The 19,833-nt window shown below is 30.9% G+C and overlaps 3 protein-coding genes across 5 annotated transcripts; all 3 read left to right on the forward strand.

Moving 5' to 3' along the window:
• Window positions 1-1,965: 1,965 nt before the first annotated feature.
• Window positions 1,966-4,711, forward strand: LOC109791638 (putative serine/threonine-protein kinase WNK11). Of its 2 annotated transcripts, XM_020350950.3 has the most exons (3): window positions 1,966-2,125; window positions 2,789-3,292; window positions 4,056-4,711. In XM_020350950.3, the coding sequence occupies exons 1-3, from the start codon at window positions 2,123-2,125 to the stop codon at window positions 4,455-4,457; spliced, it is 909 nt and encodes a 302-aa protein (XP_020206539.1). In that variant the 5' UTR covers window positions 1,966-2,122; the 3' UTR covers window positions 4,458-4,711. The 2 variants fall into 2 exon arrangements, with proteins under 2 accessions (XP_020206539.1, XP_029125766.1); XM_029269933.2 differs by lacking the exon at window positions 1,966-2,125 and having other exon boundaries at window positions 2,765-3,292.
• A 149-nt stretch (window positions 4,712-4,860) lies between these two features.
• On the forward strand, window positions 4,861-12,085 carry LOC109791639 (putative leucine-rich repeat receptor-like protein kinase At5g05160). The gene is made up of 2 exons (XM_029269934.2): window positions 4,861-8,364; window positions 9,036-12,085. Exons 1-2 carry the CDS (start codon window positions 7,197-7,199, stop codon window positions 9,695-9,697), a joined length of 1,830 nt encoding a protein of 609 aa, XP_029125767.1. The 5' UTR covers window positions 4,861-7,196; the 3' UTR covers window positions 9,698-12,085.
• A 2,629-nt stretch (window positions 12,086-14,714) lies between these two features.
• Window positions 14,715-18,834, forward strand: LOC109805906 (heterogeneous nuclear ribonucleoprotein 1). Of its 2 annotated transcripts, none has more exons than XM_020368192.3 (4): window positions 14,715-15,328; window positions 15,642-15,868; window positions 16,121-17,318; window positions 18,252-18,834. In XM_020368192.3, exons 2-4 carry the CDS (start codon window positions 15,647-15,649, stop codon window positions 18,263-18,265), a joined length of 1,434 nt encoding a protein of 477 aa, XP_020223781.1. In that variant the 5' UTR covers window positions 14,715-15,328; window positions 15,642-15,646; the 3' UTR covers window positions 18,266-18,834. The 2 variants fall into 2 exon arrangements, with proteins under 2 accessions (XP_020223781.1, XP_020223780.1); XM_020368191.3 differs by having other exon boundaries at window positions 14,716-15,328; window positions 15,647-15,868.
• The last annotated feature ends 999 nt before the right edge of the window (window positions 18,835-19,833 follow it).

Genomic DNA, 19,833 nt, shown 5'->3' on the forward strand with positions numbered 1-19,833 from the left:
CCAGTAGTCACTTCAGAGCAACACTACCATTTTTTTTAATAATTATTAATTTTGTGAATATTATATTCTGTTTAATAATAATAAAACTTATACAATTTTTTTAATTTTTAACTGATAATAAAAAATAATATTAGAGTTATTCGGATAAACTTTTCCATTTTTATAAAAAATAAAATAAAATAAAATATTTTTTCTTATCAATTAAAACTAACTTATTCATAAATTAAAAATACAATTTTAGATAAATCAGTAGAAAAAATTATAAAAATTAATTTTGATTTATAAAATAATTTATTTTATTTTTTAAAATTACTTTATCTTTTAATAAAAAATGTATAAAGAATTTGGCTAACATTTTTCTACATGGAAAGAAGGGAGAAGCATGTATTTGTTGGGCCCTCACGCGCTGCCACCAAATCGCACACGCGTTGACCGACCATTACAAAAACTCACTCATTCATTTCCCACTAATTAATTCCCAGCTTGTAGGATTTGACTTTCTTCAAAAATAAAAGAAATATTCAAACCCGTATCAGTTAGGCTAATACAAAATCATTAAATAAAACACAATATATTTAAGGAGTATATCAAAATATTTTATATTTTATGCTCACCACTTCTTAATATATATATAAAAAAACTCTTATTTTTGGTCTCAACTATCAATTAAAATTTTCTATTTAATGTTAGTATCTTTAAAATTTTATTCTATTTAATTGAAATTATATTTTCATGATTTTTTTTTTATTTTTAATATCAAATTTTAGGAAAGAGTAGTTAAAAAATTAAATTATTTTTTTAAATAAAATTAATGTAGTTAAATGATATTAATTAACATTTTTAATTGGCGTAAATGATTTTTTTTACCTATATACGGAATCGGAATAGTATTTACAAATAAATCGGGAGAATAATACAGAAACATTATAAAAAATCTTAAACTTATTTTCTAATCATTATTAACGTCGTACGCACATATTCCATGACAACAAAGTTTTAACGATGAGTGGTTAAAATAAAGTTGAGTTAAATAAACCCATTTAAAGAATAAAGTTCTATTTGTACTTTTCATTATTTTCAAAATTTAAATAAGATATCTCATATAAAATAAATATTAATATTAGGACCCATCTAATGATAAAAGATTAAATAGAATGAACAAGATTTTAAATTCAAATTTTGATTTCAATAATTTTGATAAAAAAAAAATATAAAACAAATCAATCTTCTTACACCTTTTTAGCTAATAAAAACCAAGTCATATCTTTTCACTACGTGAAATTTAAATACTCTCTTCGTTTTTTTTTTATTGTCTTTATGGTTATGCATAAGAATTAAGACAATGATTGATATTTTAGTTTTTTAAAGTATTTATTACATGTTTTTCTGTTATACCCTTTAGATGGTTGGAGAAGAAATAGGTCCATTAGAAAATAAATAAACACATTGTTCAGTAAACATGCATTAATCATCAAGGGTAAAAATAAAAAAGAAAATTAATATTAATTTTAGAAAAGTGACAATGAAAAAAAATAACAAAATCTGACAAAACTGACTATGAAATAAAAACAGAAGGAGTAATATTGGGAAAAACCCAGTCTCACATCAACTAGAGATTAAACAATTGAATAGTATATAAGTGGAAAACAACCCTCACCTTACAAGCCGGTTTTGTAGGATTGAGTTAGGCTTAATCCACTATTCTAATAAGTAATAATTTTGCTATTCAATTTTTGAATTTTCAAAATGATAAAACGTGGTTAAAAAGAAGATAATGAAAGTTAAGATAATTAGTTAAATGAATTAATAATAAGTAATAATTGTCCACAAAGTCAACAAATATGAAAAAACTGAATTCAGTAAAAGTTATCCATTTTCATATGACAACTATTTTGGTTGATAAAAAGAAAAGTTGAATTGGGAAAAAATAAAAAAAAAAGTCAATGATTTATTGTGAGAATTAAATTGCCCCTGAAGCTGGTTGTGTATAAATAGTGTGAAGCAAGAGGTCTTGGTCCTCTATTTGTGTGTGAGAATCGAGGTTGGAGCTTCTGTTATCTGCCGACAGCTGCAGAGGTTGTGTTGTTTTCTGTGCGTAGGGGTCAAGCAATCGGTTCTCTTAATGGTAATCAATCTTAGCTTTTCCTTTCTTATTATGCATTATATTCTTAAATTAAGTCTCAATTAATCACAATTTCAACCCTTCTGTGTGTGCTTTCTAGTTTTACTCATGTCAGATGAAAATTTTATTATATGCTCTCAAATTACTGCATGTTTGTAATTTCGCCTGATTTCTATGTCACACATGTATGAATTTTCTTAGCTTTATTTTTTAGTATGTTCAAAAATTTGGCCACATCTTAAGTGGAGAATAGCCAGAATCACATGGTAATCTTAAACATTAATAAGTGACATAACAGTTTATTCTTATTCTGTTTTAGGTTTGGTATTTTTGGTGACAATTTTTTTTTGAAAATTTATATATAAATTATTCCATCATTAATTTTAATTCTTGTAGGAATACCCCTGTGTGACGTAACAGTTTGTTCTTCTTCTGTTTTTTATTTTCTTAATTCTGAGTTTGTTTTTGATTGATTTTTCGTTGGCAAATCTTCCATTTGAAAGCAGAATCATCATCTGAAATTCAATGGGGTTGTTGTTGTTCTTGTTTGTTTCCGTTTTCTCCCACAAAAAATTAGTGACATGTTGAATTTGGTTTGATAGAATTTGATTTTGGTGTTGCTGAGGCCCTGATTAGTTATTATTGGTGTTGCATTGGTTGTGATAGATGCCGAGTGTTAACCCTGACCCATCTGACAAAGATTCCGAGCCCTTTGTTGAGACCGATCCAACAGGGCGCTATGGTAGATACAGTGAGTTACTGGGGTGTGGTGCTGTGAAGAAAGTGTACCGTGCATTTGATCAGGAAGAAGGAATTGAGGTGGCTTGGAACCAGGTGAAGCTGAGGAACTTCTGTGATGATCCTGCCATGGTGGAAAGGCTTTACTCTGAAGTGAGGTTGCTCAGAAGCTTGACCAACAAAAACATCATTGCCCTTTACAGTGTGTGGAGGGATGAGCACCGCAACACTTTGAATTTCATCACTGAGGTTTGTACAAGTGGGAATTTGAGGGAGTACAGGAAGAAGCATAGGCATGTTTCAATGAAGGCCCTCAAGAAGTGGTCTAAGCAGATTTTGAAAGGGTTGAACTATCTGCACTTGCATGATCCCTGCATCATCCACAGAGATCTCAATTGCAGCAATGTGTTTGTCAATGGGAATACTGGCCAGGTGAACCACTTTTTGCAAATTTTACTTTCCTTTATGTCATGTCATGTGTTTGATTGGTTGACAAGCTGGAATTTAACTTCAAAAAATGCCAGAATTTTTTTTTATCCTTATGGAATTTATTATGTTCCTTTTGACTCGATGCCTTCTGTGTGAGATCTAAGTAATTAACTTGAGCAAGTCATGGATGATGTCTCCCGTTTGCTTGGCAAAAACAATTGAATTACTTTGTTTATAGAATAACAATTTGATGGATTTTTTTTCTTCTCTTGTTCTGTTTGTTGCGCTAATAGTTTACTACTATGAAGAGAAATGAGAGGTTAAATAAGTCATGCATGATCACTATGTATTGTATATTGCTTTCCACATGATATATGTATTTCTCAGCTTTTGGTTTTTATATGCAAGTTGTCCATTGTTAAGTGGCTTTAAAACCTATTTTGTAAAACAATTTCAAAAACTAATTTTAGAAGGGGGTGAAAGAGTGTAAAAAGGAGAAGAAAATGGAGTAGTACAAGAAAGAACATGAGCAATAAATTGAAAGTAGAAGTCCAAAATAGTCTACAGATATTTTGGTTCTAAACAGTTTTTGGATAGAATTCTTATCAAACATTTTTTTCTGTTGTAAAAGTAGAAAATCGTTTTCAAAAACCAAAATCAAACAAGGTTTTAGCCTCCTATTAAAACCAAGTATAATCTCAATTATGCAGTTATGTAATAACCAAAGAGGTGTTGTTAGTGATTCTATTTTTTCCATGGTTATCAGGTTAAGATTGGTGACTTGGGTTTGGCAGCAATTGTGGGTAAGAACCATTGTGCTCACACTGTTCTTGGCACACCAGAATTTATGGCTCCAGAATTATACGATGAAGACTACACAGAATTGGTGGACATATACTCATTTGGGATGTGTGTGTTAGAGATGGTGACACTAGAGATTCCTTATAGTGAATGTGACAATGTTGCTAAGATATACAAGAAGGTGTCTTCTGGAGTTAGACCTGCAGCCTTGAACAAGGTCAAAGATCCAGAGGTGAAGGCCTTCATTGAGAAGTGCCTTGCTCAGCCAAGGGCTAGACCTTCTGCAGCTGAGCTCCTCAGAGATCCTTTCTTTGATGAGATTGTTGATGATGACGAAAATGATGATTGTGCTTGTTCATACCAATAAAATTGTATTCGAGACTTGTTTGGATAAATTTTTAAAGAAACATTTGCAAGAGATAAAAATAGAAAGGAAAAATGAGATAAATTTTTTCGTTAGTTTATGTATAAGTTAATTTGTCAAAGTTATGTATAAGCTAAATTTAACTCATGAAAAAATTTATTTTATTTTTATTTCTCCTATAAGTGTTTTTAGAGAAATGTATCTAAACATGTTCTCATCGTGATATAATATGTTGATTTGATGTGTTGGTTTTTTAACTTGATTCACCTACCTTTTCATTTTTAATGTCAATTTAGAGTCTATGATTGTTTTGATTTCTTCCATTTGGCAAACTGTGAAATTGGATAAGGCTTGAATATGGGGTAAGCCAGGGGAGGGTTTGATTGGGGATGGTGTCATTTTGTACATAGGAAATTCTTCAGACGAGTTGTGACGCATATATTGAATGATGAATTGGAGATAAATGTTAAAAAAGTATATTAGATGTAATCAGCAGTCAATTGAAGACATACAGATACAATATCTTGAAAAATAAAAATAGTACTTCGGAAGGATATTTCATTTTGAAAAAGTGTAATTATCCCATTTTAGAAGTTCATGATTTTAGTAATCAAAAGGATATTTGTTACAGATTTCACCCAAACATAAAATCACATTTTGAAAACTATAATTATTATAAATTAAGTCTTCAACCTTGTAAATGATCTCCTTCATATGTTTTTTTTAATTATTATTTTGTTCTATGTACAAGATATTTGTATTGATTAATCATTTAATATAATTTTAGTCAAACAAACTCTGAATTTACTATCCTAACATTTTAAGTAATAAGCATTTGTTGGAAATGTCAAAAGGTATTTCAGTATGGTGATATTGAATCAATCCTCTCTTTCATTGCCTCCTTCAACTAAGGATGAGATTTGAAGCAATCAAATCAAAAGCAATGTGAGCGTGAAAAGGGTTTTATCATTAGAGTTGAGGTCAAACAAAAAAGTGAAGTTAATGGTTTGAATGCGATTAGAGCAGCATGATATATGTGTGGAGGACAGCCTACATATCATAAGTGCAACAAGCAAAATGAGTTGTTCATATATTAAAAATTGGAGCAACGACTATTGGGGAAAAGCTAATGAAGCTTAATGATGAAGAGAAGAGGGTGTGAGCTCCACTCATTTTTGTTGGAAAATTAAATTATTCTAGTGACCCGTTGGGTGTACCACATCTTTTTTCTCCTTAAAGCAATATATTCTTTTTATTTGCATTGTATACTGGAAACTCCCCATAGAACACTTCACAGAATCATCACCTGCAAGAGTAAATTGGAGATAAAGACAAATACAAGGTTGTTAAACAACCTTTGAGGCAATTTCAGAGGAAGGTTGCGTTTGATTTTATAACAGTGATTGAGGTAATATTGTTCACATTATGTGCAGGTCATGGTTGAATAAATATTTTTTTTGCAGAGGTAGAAAGTCAATCAATGTTTATTCTCCATGATTGGCTGTTCATGTATAATATAACATTGATGGGCCAAAAAAATATTTCTATTTTCAATGTAAAAAGTTAGACTATTTTAATAATTAAGTTTTATTTAAGATAAAACACATTAAAAAATTCAATATTTAAATCACGGACTACTCACTGTTTTTCTTTATGCTTATCACCACGTCCATTCAACAAATAAGAGAGTACAAAAGGTGGTTTAATGTACCATGTATTTTATTTCTTTTTTTCCCACAGTAATTTGGAATCGATATCTTTTTTTTTTTTTTAAAAATAAGAAATATTACAAAGATGATCGCAGTGAGGATTGAATCTAGATCTTCATGCTTCTAACTATCCCAACCCCTTCTCACCCAACCACTACGCTAACCCTAGTAATTTTTGAAATCGATATCTAATTACTAATTTGTATTTATAAAACTTAATTTTTATTGATTAAATATTATTTTATTTTATACGATAATCAAATTTGAAAATATTAGGTCAATTATTATGTCTCAAAACAGACTTTATAATTACTAAATCAAGAAAATTAATTTAATGTTCTCTATCATTAACATATTCAAATTTTTTTAAGTTTCTTTATTTACTTTCTCTTTTATCCCAAACAAGGCTTTTCCTTCTTTTTCTTTCTGTTCTGTCCCATATATTCTGTTTACCTTTAGGACATGAAGGTATTATGATAATTAAAAGATGGAAAAGAGAAAAAAATATATAGTGAAAACCAAGACAGCCGGCACACCTATAATCGATGTCATCCAGCTTTCAATACTATTATTTATTAATGTGAAATTAATATATTTATGTTTTGATGATCATCCATTTTTTTTACATGTCAAGTATAAAAAAAAATTATTTAATCTATAGTATTTTAAATTTACTTAAAAATTAATTCATTTATCCAAACTCTATCTTAGTACACTGTAAAATTTTGAAATCCCCGTATATAACACAGATTTTAGGATGGATGCTTCATGACAAGAGTTATACTCATATTTGGAATTATGTTGTCAATCCCGATATACATTCCATTCACCACTTTTGGAACCGCATAATATTAAATTAGATTAGATATTAACGATGCACCAATAAAAACAAGCATTACAAGCACCTAACGAAGGTTTCTAAGAAGAGACATGTCCTTATCCAATGCCCAAAAAGCATGCATAACTAGCATGATTCATCATTGCAACCCTTAACAACAAAGGAGCAAATATCAAGAAACAACGACCACAAAAAATGCAGGAAATTACAAGACATTTTGCTGTGTTTCTGAGGAGGTTGGTTTTCTTTCCTGTTCTTCTTTTCGTTACCATAGAATGTACAAAAGGTGAGTCATCAGAATCTGAGTCTTTCTTCAGCTTTCTAAGGACCCTTGATCCCCCAAACGTGCTTAACATTATCTGGATTGGATCACCATCACATCCTTGCATGATCAAGTTGAATGGTGTAACATGTAACTCAAATGCAACAAATATTGTACACATAAGGCTCGAGAACATGAACCTTAGTGGCACAATTGATGCAGATTCCCTATGCAGGCTCCAAAATTTAAGAGTGGTGAACTTGGCTAAGAACAACATTAAAGGAACTATTCCACACTCAATTTTGCATTGTACAAGGTTGACACACTTAAATCTAACCAGCAACCAATTGAGTGGAAGGTTGCCACATGCCTTAACAAAATTGAGACATCTTAGGAACTTAGACATTTCTAATAACAACTTTTCTGGTATGATACCTAGTAAACAACAATATAGGAGCCTCTTCACTTATGTGACATCAAGTAACAAGTTGGAATTGGAAAGCAACAACAGTGCCAAAGGGTGGCTAATTAAGGAAAGTGATACAAACACAATGCAGCAAGAAACGACAGATCCTAATTCTGGTAATAACAATAGATCCAGCCCACAAACCTTGTTGGTTTTAGTTTTGGGAACTTTATTGCTTTTGGTATTTCTTTACCTTCTGGCAAAAAAGATAGCAAAGTTTGATGCTGAGAGAAAGGCAGTTAAAGACCAAAATCATGTGTCTCCAATAAAAAAGGCTACAGATCTTGAAGTTCAAGAGGTGAAGCTGAAGGAAGGAGATTCTGAGCTTGTTTTCTTTGTTGAAGATCGTGAGAGGTTCACACTAGAGGACCTTCTTCGAGCCACTGCTGATTTGAGGAGTGAAAGCTTTTGTAGCAGCCTTTATAAGGTGAAGCTAGAGAATAACGTTCACTATGCAGTGAAAAGATTGAAGAATTTGCAGGTATCCTTGGAGGAATTTGGTGAAACATTAAGGAAGATTAGTAACTTGAAGCATCAAAATATTCTACCCCTTGTTGGTTACCGTTCCGCCAGTGAGGAAAAACTCATCATTTACAGATATCAAAGTAATGGAAGCCTGCTTAATCTGTTAAACGGTTAGTTAAGACTAAATATTTTCCATTATATTAGATGTGTTCCCTAACATGCATTGCATGTAATATATGGATCTGCCTTGATCATTTGCACAGTATAAGCTGAAACCTCACATTAGTCATATCTTTTTAGAAGAAAAGACAGTATTTATTATATCAAAAATATAAAAGTTATTTAACACTTGCGTTTTAAGTACAATTTTGCAACCGTTTTCCTTTAAGAAATCAAAAGTGATTTTTTTAATTAAAAAAGTATAACAAGTTTTCTATGATTTTGAATAAAAAAAATTTATTTATTCATTTCTTGAGCATTACCCTCTCAGGTTAATAGTTAATAATAAATCCATGTATAATGTAAAGATGTTTTTATCAAATTATGCATTATCTATTATGGAAAGATTGTTGATATATGTAATAATCACAAACTTAGATATAGTACTATAAATAATACGTGTAGATATTTAATAGAATATTTTATTTTGCATATCATTAAAGTGAAATTTTAATTTTGATCAAAGAACTATATTTATAGCACAACATGCAAGTTTTATTCTTCTGATAATCAATTTAAAAGTCATATTAAGAAAATGCCTTCTAATTAGTTGATAGTGTAAAAAGAGAGTCAATATATCAGAATCCAATTCTTTAGCTAACTGGTATTGCTTTTTATGCAGATTATGTAGCGGGTAGAAAATATTTCCCATGGAAACTGCGACTGAATATAGCATGTGGGATTGCTAGGGGTTTGGCCTTCATATACAAGAAGTTGGATGATAATCAAGAGATCATTCCTCATGGAAACCTGAAGCCATCAAACATCCTTCTTGATGAGAACAATGAGCCAGTAATAAGTGAGCATGGTTTATCAAAATTCCTGGACCCAAACACAAGTTTCCTGTTTTCATCTCATGGATACACAGCTCCTGAAAAGAGCATAACAGAAAAGGGTGATGTGTACAGCTTTGGAGTGATTCTTTTAGAGCTACTAACAGGAAAAAGCATAGAGGTTAGCAGAATAGACCTTGCTAAATGGGTGAGGTCCATGGTGAGGGAGGAATGGACAGGAGAAGTGTTTGACAAGGAAGTTAGGGTAAATGAGCATCAATGGGCTTTTCCTCTTCTCAACATAGCACTCTTGTGTGTGTCACGTTTCCAAGAAAATAGGCCAACCACTGGTGAGATTTTGGAGAAGATTGAACAGGTCATGGATGAACATGAACAACATGAGGAACGTTTTGCTTCCAAGTGTTGTTCTGATGGATCCAACCGTGATGAATGTTGTTCACTTCACAAGATCATACCTGAAACATGGGACTCCCCAGGATCAAATTATTGATTGGTGCTCCACATAACATGTATTATTCAATATTCACCCATTAATATATCGTAAGGGTATCTTCTATAGTACGTGAACATGTGATAGTTTGTAGTCATATGTTTGTTGTTTAGGAATTAATCTTGTATTCTGCAACTATGCTAGCTTTTGAACTCAGATACATGTTGTTGTAATCTTCTGTTAATTGTCATTTTTTTAACTACATTTGCATTTGTTACGTAAAACTAGCTTTTCATAACCATGTTCTTTGGAGTATTTATCGATTTCGTTAATAATTAATTTCTGTCAAAGAATTTAATTAACTATTTTTAATAGATCTTCTCTCTATCACACTTTTTCTAATATGAGATTTGAATCTAAAATATTATTTAAAGAAATTGAATTTAGTACCACTTAGATTAATACCTGATTATTGCTATGAAAATGAATTTAACTTTAGTTTATAATTTTATATACACAACAAGCAAAAGCAAACAGCTGTTGGAATAATGCACGGACGAATCTAGGTTGTCCATCGTGGGGGGCACTTGCCTCCACTTCCATTTCATACATGCATGTTTTATTTATTTTAAAAAATATATTTAAAAAAATAAAAATTATATTTTAATAAAATTAACATATATATTTAAATTATCATATTTATAAAATATAAATTTGGAGGAGATATTCATTTATTAGATGTTTGTCAATTTTTTTAAGGAGTTCTCTTATATGATAAAGAATATTCCTTAATAATGAATTAATTTTTAAAAAAAGTTTAATTATACTATATATATATATATATATCTTAATACTCATATATATAATATAATATGTTAAAAAAATTAGTTTTTGATAAAATAAAACTTGCAAGTTTACCTTTTGTGTTTTCTATTTATTATATACGTTGATTAAAAAAAATCAAAATAAGAAAGATCAAAAGATTTGTATTGTATTTAGAATTTTTATTATAAAATATATTTTAAAATAAATTATCATCTAAAAATACATATTAGATATCAAAAATATGTTTATATCATAAATAAATTAAATTAAATTTTTATAAAATTTAACATATTTATTTTTAAATTTTTTTATTAGTATTAAATTATTATAAATTAGGTTTTTAGGATTGTAGTTCTAATCAAATTTATGGCAGATAAACAAGTCATATTTAGGATATATATTTTTTAGAAATTTATGTTCAAACTTACTAAATTATAATATAATCTAGTATGACCTAATTTATTTTTATCTTTAATTATAATTATAGATATAAAAACTTGTAAAAAATAATTATAATATATATATTTATACTTTTAAAAAATTATATGTATAATTTTTAATACTACAAATATATTAATAAATATTGTCTTTACTATCTAAAGTTTCTGGATCCGTCACTAGAATAATGTACTTAAAATTTAACTTGTTTCTCATGGAAGGACAGGAAAATGAATCGTGTCTTCCATCTGTAGAGTACATTGATGTTACCTAGCTAATAACTCTTTATATATGCTGAATATTAATATTTTTTTATACATAGATAATGCAAAATAACTATAAAAAATAACCGTTAGCATGATAATTATAATAAAATTCAATAAATTTATTATGCATACTTTTTTGTGATTATATGAGTGAATAGCCTATTTTCTCATGTCGAAAACCAAAAGTGTGTGTGACATGGTGGAAAGTTATGGATTTAACTTGAATTTTTACAAACCTAAAGAAATGAATAATGATAAGTATGTCATGCGTTTGAAACTCGTTGGGTTGAGGTTTTCAAAAACAATGAGCGTGTGTGGATGGTAATCACTGCTACAAAAAGATAAAGCAATTAAATAGTTGAAGAATAATTATTATGTCTCCTTCAGTTAGTTCAAGTGAAGTTGTGAAACATTATTTCTGAGTACAGGAATTCAGTATCTGTTACATATTATTTAGTATTATTGAAATTTGAAGTTTGTGTGCTCAAGGGTGTTCATGGAAATTTACATCTCACTGCTATCTAACTTGATGTGCTTTTTTCTTTTAACACTTCATATTTATTTTTTTTCAAAAACCTTGAATGTGTTATGCATATATGACGCATAGTGGGCTCAAACTGGAGTAAAAGAAGCCCAATAGAAAACAAATGGCTTGAAGGAACAAATTACTTGCAATGCATATAATCTATTCTCTCTCTCTCTCTCACAAATATTTTGTTTTCATTAATACATTATTTTTGTTTCATATTTTGTAACAAAAAATAGTGAAAATACTTCTCATTATTTATTTTACCAAACAGATTTACAACAACTGATATACTTTGTTCATGAGCCAGATTCCTTAATACTTTTCATTATTTTCAATATTCCTTACATAAACTTTCAGAAATAAGAAAAAGAAAAGATTTAGAGGTCAATGCATGATGATTTGATTGTCGTTATGATGGGTTTCTTTTGGAAAAAATCCAAGGTAACGGGTAACTCTATGTTCAGCTTCAAGTAATCTGCCTAGGCCTTTTGGAGTAGCTTTCAAGGTGCCCATAGAAAGAAATGAGCCAACTGATGATCATACAAGTGTGGAAAAAATGCTACCAACCAGTCTTTCCCTATGTTCTTTTCTTCATTTGTCAACTTTGATTAACCCAATCTTGATGTAGCATTACATAATGGAAGCATAGGTTTAAATTGAATTTAGTGCTCTTGGATGCTAATGTAGCTCCTATAGCTTCTTGGCTTCCCCAACGACAATTGATTCATAGTAAGATTGACATATGACTTATAATAGTAGGAAACTAATTTCTTCTAAAATGTAAAGATTAGTAGAATAGGTTTTGCGTCTTTCAATAAAGTTTTTCTTCATATATACAATCATAAAATCAATTATCTATCAACATATACTTAAAAAATTAAACTATTTAACAACTATCAAATCGAAGTTGTTGAGCTTTATTGGCAATGAAACTCGGTTTCCTTATGAAATTAAGAATAAAAAGGTTTTGGGTGGTGTTATTGGATGTTACTGTTTTGCTACAATAGTTATGAGACATTTGTTGTTGGTTTTTGCTTTGTTTTTATAGGAATTACCCGTCGGATTGCATTGCACTTTCAGTTGTTCCCCCATCAAAACTCTCATTCAAATTTTAAATTAAACAAATAAACAAATAAGTTGATGCTCCATCTACTCCCACAACAGCACAACAGCATAATGTTTTAATTATTTGTTACTTTAGCTTTAAAAGTCATGTAAAAACGTGCATCATTTAAAGCTCATTTTGAATCCAAAGCATGCCCAATTGAAATTATGGGAATTTCTCGTCTTCTCTGCTTAAATTGTAACAGCAAAATCAGAAGAGATCATCATTTGTTTTAACATTTAACATCAATCATGGGTAAGGATATTAAAGGTGAATACAAATTTTAAGGGTGAAAAAAGCTTATAATCATAAATTTAAAACGTTTTTATTTTTATGCATAATCAAAGCTTATTTAAACCCGAACCAGTTAACATCCTCCAAAAGCAAAAAAATCTACATTAGTTAAATAATTTGAAGTGTCACGTAACGTATTCTTATGGCGTGTCCCATTTCCAATCCAATAATATTTTCAAGTAATGCATTTACTGTTTTCCATATTCAACACAATTAATCAATTCTAAATTTTCCACCTTTAACGAACTAAGTTCAGCAAAATTTAAAAGACGATTTTGCACCAAATGAAATATGCACTAAATAATTTACAAATAAAAAAAAATTGTTCCTCAGAAGGAAAAAAAAAACTATATAAATATACGCTTTGGAGAAAGTATTAGTCCAAATTATTTGAATGAAATATTGGCATTTCATTCGTTTTTCCAAAATGTTTTTTTATTTTATTTTGTGAGCTGTTAGAGGAAAACATCTCCAATTGAATTTCCTCTTTGGAACATGCTGCCAATAATGGAAAGCATAAAATAGTTTTCTTAAATATATGTACAATTTATACAGATAACATAGTAAAAGAAAATATCTAATCAAATCTAATCTTATAAGCATTATAAATCTAAATAGTTATTTTTAAAGTAAATTAACTTTCGTGTAAAAGAAAAAAGAAAATTGACTTTTTATTATATTATATATTTTCCCATAAAATTACACGTATTTCTCATTTTATAACACATGTCAAATTAATTTTTTTCCTCTAATTAATTATTCAATTAACTGATACATGTATCTTAATTTTCCACCGATAATAAATATCTTCAATCTATTTTTTTATTTGAATTTCTTCTGAATTAAAAACACACACACACACACATATATATATATATATATATATATATATTTCAATTTCTTCTATGTTCCGAGGATCACAATTACGAAAAAAATATCACTAATAAAACAATCTTTTTCTCATCATTAGAATTGGTGAATTACATTTACAACGAACGTAACAATGTTCGAACATAAAATCTTGAGACATATTATTCCAAATATTCTATAATTAACAAAACAATATTTTATCAATTAAGTTAATTTGTAATTTTTTTTCAACACTCAACAATATATATATATATATATATTTCTAGATTTGAATTATATTACTGTCATCATAAACTTTTGCGGATAAAAATATTATTATTATAAAAATAAACTTTTCTTAATTCAGTCAATCTATTTTTAAAAAAAAATAATTTCCTCTTTTAATCTCTTACCAATATTTAAAAAGCACACATGCATAATCACTAGGGTTAGCCTAGTGGTTGAGTGAGAGGAATTGAGATAATTAAAAGTATGAGGACTTAGATTCAATTTTCATTACAATCATCTTTGTAATATATTTTATCTTTACCAAAAAAAAAAAATACACATGCAAATTGGGATACGCGGATTTGTACAAACAAATTATTCAACAGGCCCACAACTATTCACATTAATTTTGTTAATGAAAAATGGTAATATTCATTTTTTTCAAAAAAAAAAATACGTGATTTGCAATTTTCCTTCATAGTTTATACACAATTATTTTCTTAAGACACGACGATCTGTTGTGATATGTTGGCTCCTCCAAATATTCTTGCAGCAGAGGATTTGCAGTGTGTCTGTGTCTCTCTTTATATATAAATAAAAATGTATTTATATATTGAAAAATTGTGAATTGTGTTTTGGGCATGTTTGTTTGAAATTAATTAAGGGTGGGTAGTGGAAGGAAGCATAGGAAGCAACAAGATAAAAAAGCAGGATGACACCACATCTTCTGTTTTCATTCCCATTCTCAGTTTTCCCTGCCATTCAATTTTTCATATAAATAAACTTTCATTATTATTATTATATTATATTATTATTAGTCTTTTTTTTTTGTTTCCATCACCAACCATTCATCTTTTGAATGGTGAATTTCCCATCTGGGTTGTTCCCTTTTTTCTCTTGATCTCTTCACCTTCTCTCAATTTCTTCTTCTCTGATCTTAGAAGAAAGAAAGAAAAAAAAAACTAAAAAATAAAAAAAATAAAAAAATAAAAAATTTGCCTGCTTGTGCCTGGTTCCTCTCTTGGGTGGATTAGATATTTTGCTTGAGTTTTTTGATTGATGCTCCAAAGATCCGATTCTCTTAGATCGAATTTGGCAAAACCCACTTCGTATCTGATTGAAGCACCAACTGGGTTCTGTCTGAGATTCAAGATAAGGTGACTCTTCTTCGCAGATTTGTTTAATATGCATTTCTGATCGCTTTGTTTTCTTCTTGCTCGTGAAAAATTGAATCTTTGTGGAGGGTGAGCTCAATTATGCATTATTCAATGAGCTGTGCATTTGGATTGGTTCCGGGACTTGAATTTTGGCCATCACTGAATAATCTAGATTGTGTGTGTGTTGAAATTTCTAATTTTTATGCTGTGTGGTTTTTGGTTTGGCATGAGAATTTTGATCAACATAAGTGGTTTGATTGAATTGTTGACTAGAATGAGTGATTGATGGTTAACTGGGCATGGTTGGTGACAGAACAGATGGAATCGGATCTTGGCAAGCTCTTCATTGGGGGAATTTCCTGGGACACTGATGAGGAACGTCTCAAGGAGTATTTTGGGAAATATGGAGAGGTGATAGAGGCTGTGATCATGAGAGATCGCACCACTGGTCGTGCTCGTGGTTTTGGTTTTGTTGTCTTTTCTGATCCTGCTGTTGCTGAAAGAGTCATTATGGATAAGCACATAATCGATGGCCGCACGGTGAGTTTTTCATTATAGATTTACTATGCATTATGTCAATACGTGTTATTTGTATGGGCAGTGATGGCACCTAGATAAACTTATGTTTGTGATAGCGATCATTATGTTTTCTACTGTGTTGGTGTGATCATTTTTGGCTCCATTGAGCTGAAGTTTAGCAACTTTGGTGCTTGGATTTCTATGGCTGCATTGTACTAAGCTGGGACTTTTTTGGCAGTTTTGATCCATGTGTGTTGTGATATCAATTTTCAGGTTGAAGCTAAGAAAGCTGTTCCCCGGGATGATCAGCAAACTGTAAACAGACAGTCTGGTGGCATCCATGGATCTCCGGGTCCTGGGCGCACCAAAAAGATTTTTGTTGGAGGTTTACCATCAACAATCACTGAAAGTGATTTTAAGAAGTACTTTGATCAGTTTGGTACGATCACTGATGTTGTAGTAATGTATGATCACAACACCCAAAGGCCAAGAGGTTTTGGCTTCATCACTTTTGATTCAGAAGAAGCTGTGGACAGAGTTCTTTATAAAACATTTCACGAACTCAATGGAAAGATGGTCGAGGTCAAGAGGGCAGTTCCGAAAGAGCTTTCCCCCGGACCTACACGGAGCCCTTTGATTGGATATAACTTTGGTTTGAATAGGACCAGTAACTTCTTAAACAGTTACGCTCAGGGTTTCAATATGAATCCAATTGGAGGTTATGGAGTCAGGATGGATGGTAGGTTTAGTCCACTTACTAGTGGTAGAAGCGGGTTTAACCCATTTGGCTCCAGTAGTTTTGGAATGGGAATGAATATGGATTCAGGATTGAACCCAAGTTTTGGAGGAGCTTCCGGTTATGGTGGCAATCTAGGATACGGCCGTATGAGTCCTTTCTACAATGGCAACTCAAGCAGATACACCACTCCTATTGGCAATAATGGGGGCAATGGGAGAAGCGATTCTCTTGCGAACTCGGCTTCTAGGAGTGTTTGGGGAAATGGTGGCCTGAACAATGCCGCCAATAATCCAGTCAGCCCTGGTGCTTACTTGGGATCTGGAAGTGGAGCTTTTGGTGTTTCAATTGGAAATAATGGCACAAATTGGGGTCCATCAGTTCCAAACCAAGGTGGAGGGGCTGCTTCTGGGTATAGTACTTGGGGTAACACTTATGAAAGTGGAGATAACAGCATTGGTTTAGGAGGTGGAGGTTATGGAAGGAACAGTAGCCCAAGTTTGCCTCAATCCTCAACATTTACTGCACCAACTGGTGGTTATGAAGGATCCTATGGGGACTTGTACCGCAGTGGTTCAGTTTATAGTGATGCAGCTTGGCGATCTGCTGCTTCTGAGATAGATGCTTCTGGCTCGTTTGGTTATGGACTTGGTGGTATAGCTTCAGATGATCCAGTAAAGAGTTCTGAGGGTTTTATTGGAAACTACAGTGTAACAAGTAGACAACCTAATAGAGGTAAGATCTTTAGCTACATTCTTGTCTCCTAAGAAAATTAGATCATAGATTATAAATTTTCTGATGTTTATTTCCATTTTTCATAAAACCAATTGTGTTTTTGAATTTCTATGTTTCAGAATGGGAATTGTTCTGAAGGAAGTTGAAAACTAAATCTGTTTTTTTTTTAATGTGCAATTACATTTGTCTTTAACCCTATGATCATCATGTTCTTAACTGTGACAGATAAAGATAACCTGGAAGCATTATTCATGCCTTTTTCCAATTGTATAGAACACTCTAGGTTTCCTACTTTCATGACATGTTTCCTTAATTCTTGACATTGTCCTTGTAAATTCTCACCTCAGTCCAAAAGAATATTAGGGTCAGTTTGGTATGTTTGAGAAAACATTTATGTTCTCATTTCTGATTTTTTCTAGTAATTATGAAAATGCCACCTTATTTTTACTTTATTTTATGTTTTCAAAGATTTATATAGGAAATAGTGAAAACAACTGAGAAGTTATATTTTAAATTAGGAAATAAAGTAAAAATAAGGTGACATTTTTGTAATCATTAGTGAAAACATTAAATGTTTTCTCAAACCAAATAGACCCTTAGCTTCCTCTTCCAGTATTTATGCATGGATTTCTTGATGCAAGATATTGGAGTTTGATGTTCCATGTGAAGTTATATTTACTTACAAGATGCTAGACTACTGTAGATGTTGACATAGATTACTCTCTTTTGTTGTGTATGATTATGATTATTTCTCAATAATTAGGATTTGAGAGTTTCAAACTGTAACAAAATGTAGACATAGAGTACACCCTTTTGATTCATTATTGAAAATGAATTTTGATTATACTTGTGTTATATTATTGTGAAAGAGTTGGCATTTGAACATGTCCATTGTATACTCATTTTCTTCTATTGTATCTCTACTTGTTTCAGGAATTGCTGCTTAGGAGATATGTAATTGGATATGTTATGATAACAGTAGTAGATGAAGGGAAACTGCTAAAGAAAATGAGGTATTGTGAAATCATACATCTCTGTCAGCTCGCAAGGAAATTCATAATATATAGCTAACGGTGTTCTTTCATTTGAAGTATACATAAGCTAAATCAGTTACAAGGGATTTTGTGTAAGGTTTGGGATTTTGTTCTGTCGTCTTTTTGATTTTTCAAGACTAGGTTCCTTTCTTGGAATTTGATTGAGGTGTAAAATCAGATTGCGGGATATACTCACGAAGATTGGTTCCAGTAGTTTATTAATAGTGCATTGCTGGAGAGATGCACCATCGTTACTCGTTAGTATGCTTAATGATAGTTTATTAATTTTTGAATTTTTTCTGCCACTGTAATGCTTGGCAAAGGTGTTTGTTATTGTCACCATCTTTTTTATGGGACATGTTATCTGATCAAATTGTAAGTGAAGTTCAGTTTGATTTATCAGGTTTGAAACATGCGAGGGGTATCCATCTTGGATCCCCCATCAAATAATTAGTTACTGGACAGATATTATTTTTTTGTTAGACCTTTGTTATACAGCTTCATACTTGGTTTATTGTTAGTCAAAATTTGGTTCCCACTGGTATTTTATTCTGTTCATAGTAGTTACTTTCCTTCCTGTGTGGTTTGAGCATGTTATTGCTTCCATTTATGGATCAAAATTGGTTGGTTAAAATAAGGAAAATGGTTCAAGATATTTTTGTAACTTGTGTTTGTCAATAGTAACTTATTGAGTTTTTTGGTTTTTTCTTTCTTGAGATTCCTTCCTAATGACAATTTGGATTTGGATCTTAAATCCAATTCTGTGTGGTCATTGCCAACTCTTATATGGGTCAGGATTTGTCTTGTATCACTTTCAGTTTTCCCCTGAAAACACACCATTACAATGTGGTCCTGTTTTTCTCTTCTCTACGCATACACGCACACATAATTGCATATATCTAATCTCGTAGCTATTAAAACAGCTTAGAGCAACTTTGCTATGCACAATAATTGGTACATACTTGTGTAGAATATCATTATTCTAGGCCACCATGGCAAGCGTTTGTTGGAGATTTTAGAGGATTGTGTCACATGCAAATCCATACAAGTGCACATGCCTCAATTATGTTGAAGGTTGTGGTTGTGGACATATGGTGGAATCTTTTTAATTCCAAAACAATAGTGTCTGGCAATGATAATCATGGATAACAATTTAGAAATCTTTTGAAATTTTGAATGGAAAACAAAGCTAGAATGGTTTTTTTTTTTTTTCCCTTTTCACGAATATATATCTCTCAACTTACTGAATCAGATATTATTCTCGATCGCATTATTTGTTGACCTGAAAAGTTTCAATGTGTGAATGCAATGTGCTTAATCATTATGTTAATACATGGGATTAGTTTGGTCAGCTATAAATGTATAAATTTGAGAATTGTGTTGCTTCTTCTGCTAACAACCATTCCCTTTCCTAGAAAATCCTGTCTCCAATCCATGTCCCCGAATCCTGTCCCTCCAATCATAAAATACTATCTCAATTA

Source organism: Cajanus cajan, chromosome 9, assembly GCF_000230855.2.
Source record: "Cajanus cajan strain Asha chromosome 9, NIPB_CcT2T_4, whole genome shotgun sequence".
Taxonomy (NCBI): domain Eukaryota; kingdom Viridiplantae; phylum Streptophyta; class Magnoliopsida; order Fabales; family Fabaceae; genus Cajanus; species Cajanus cajan.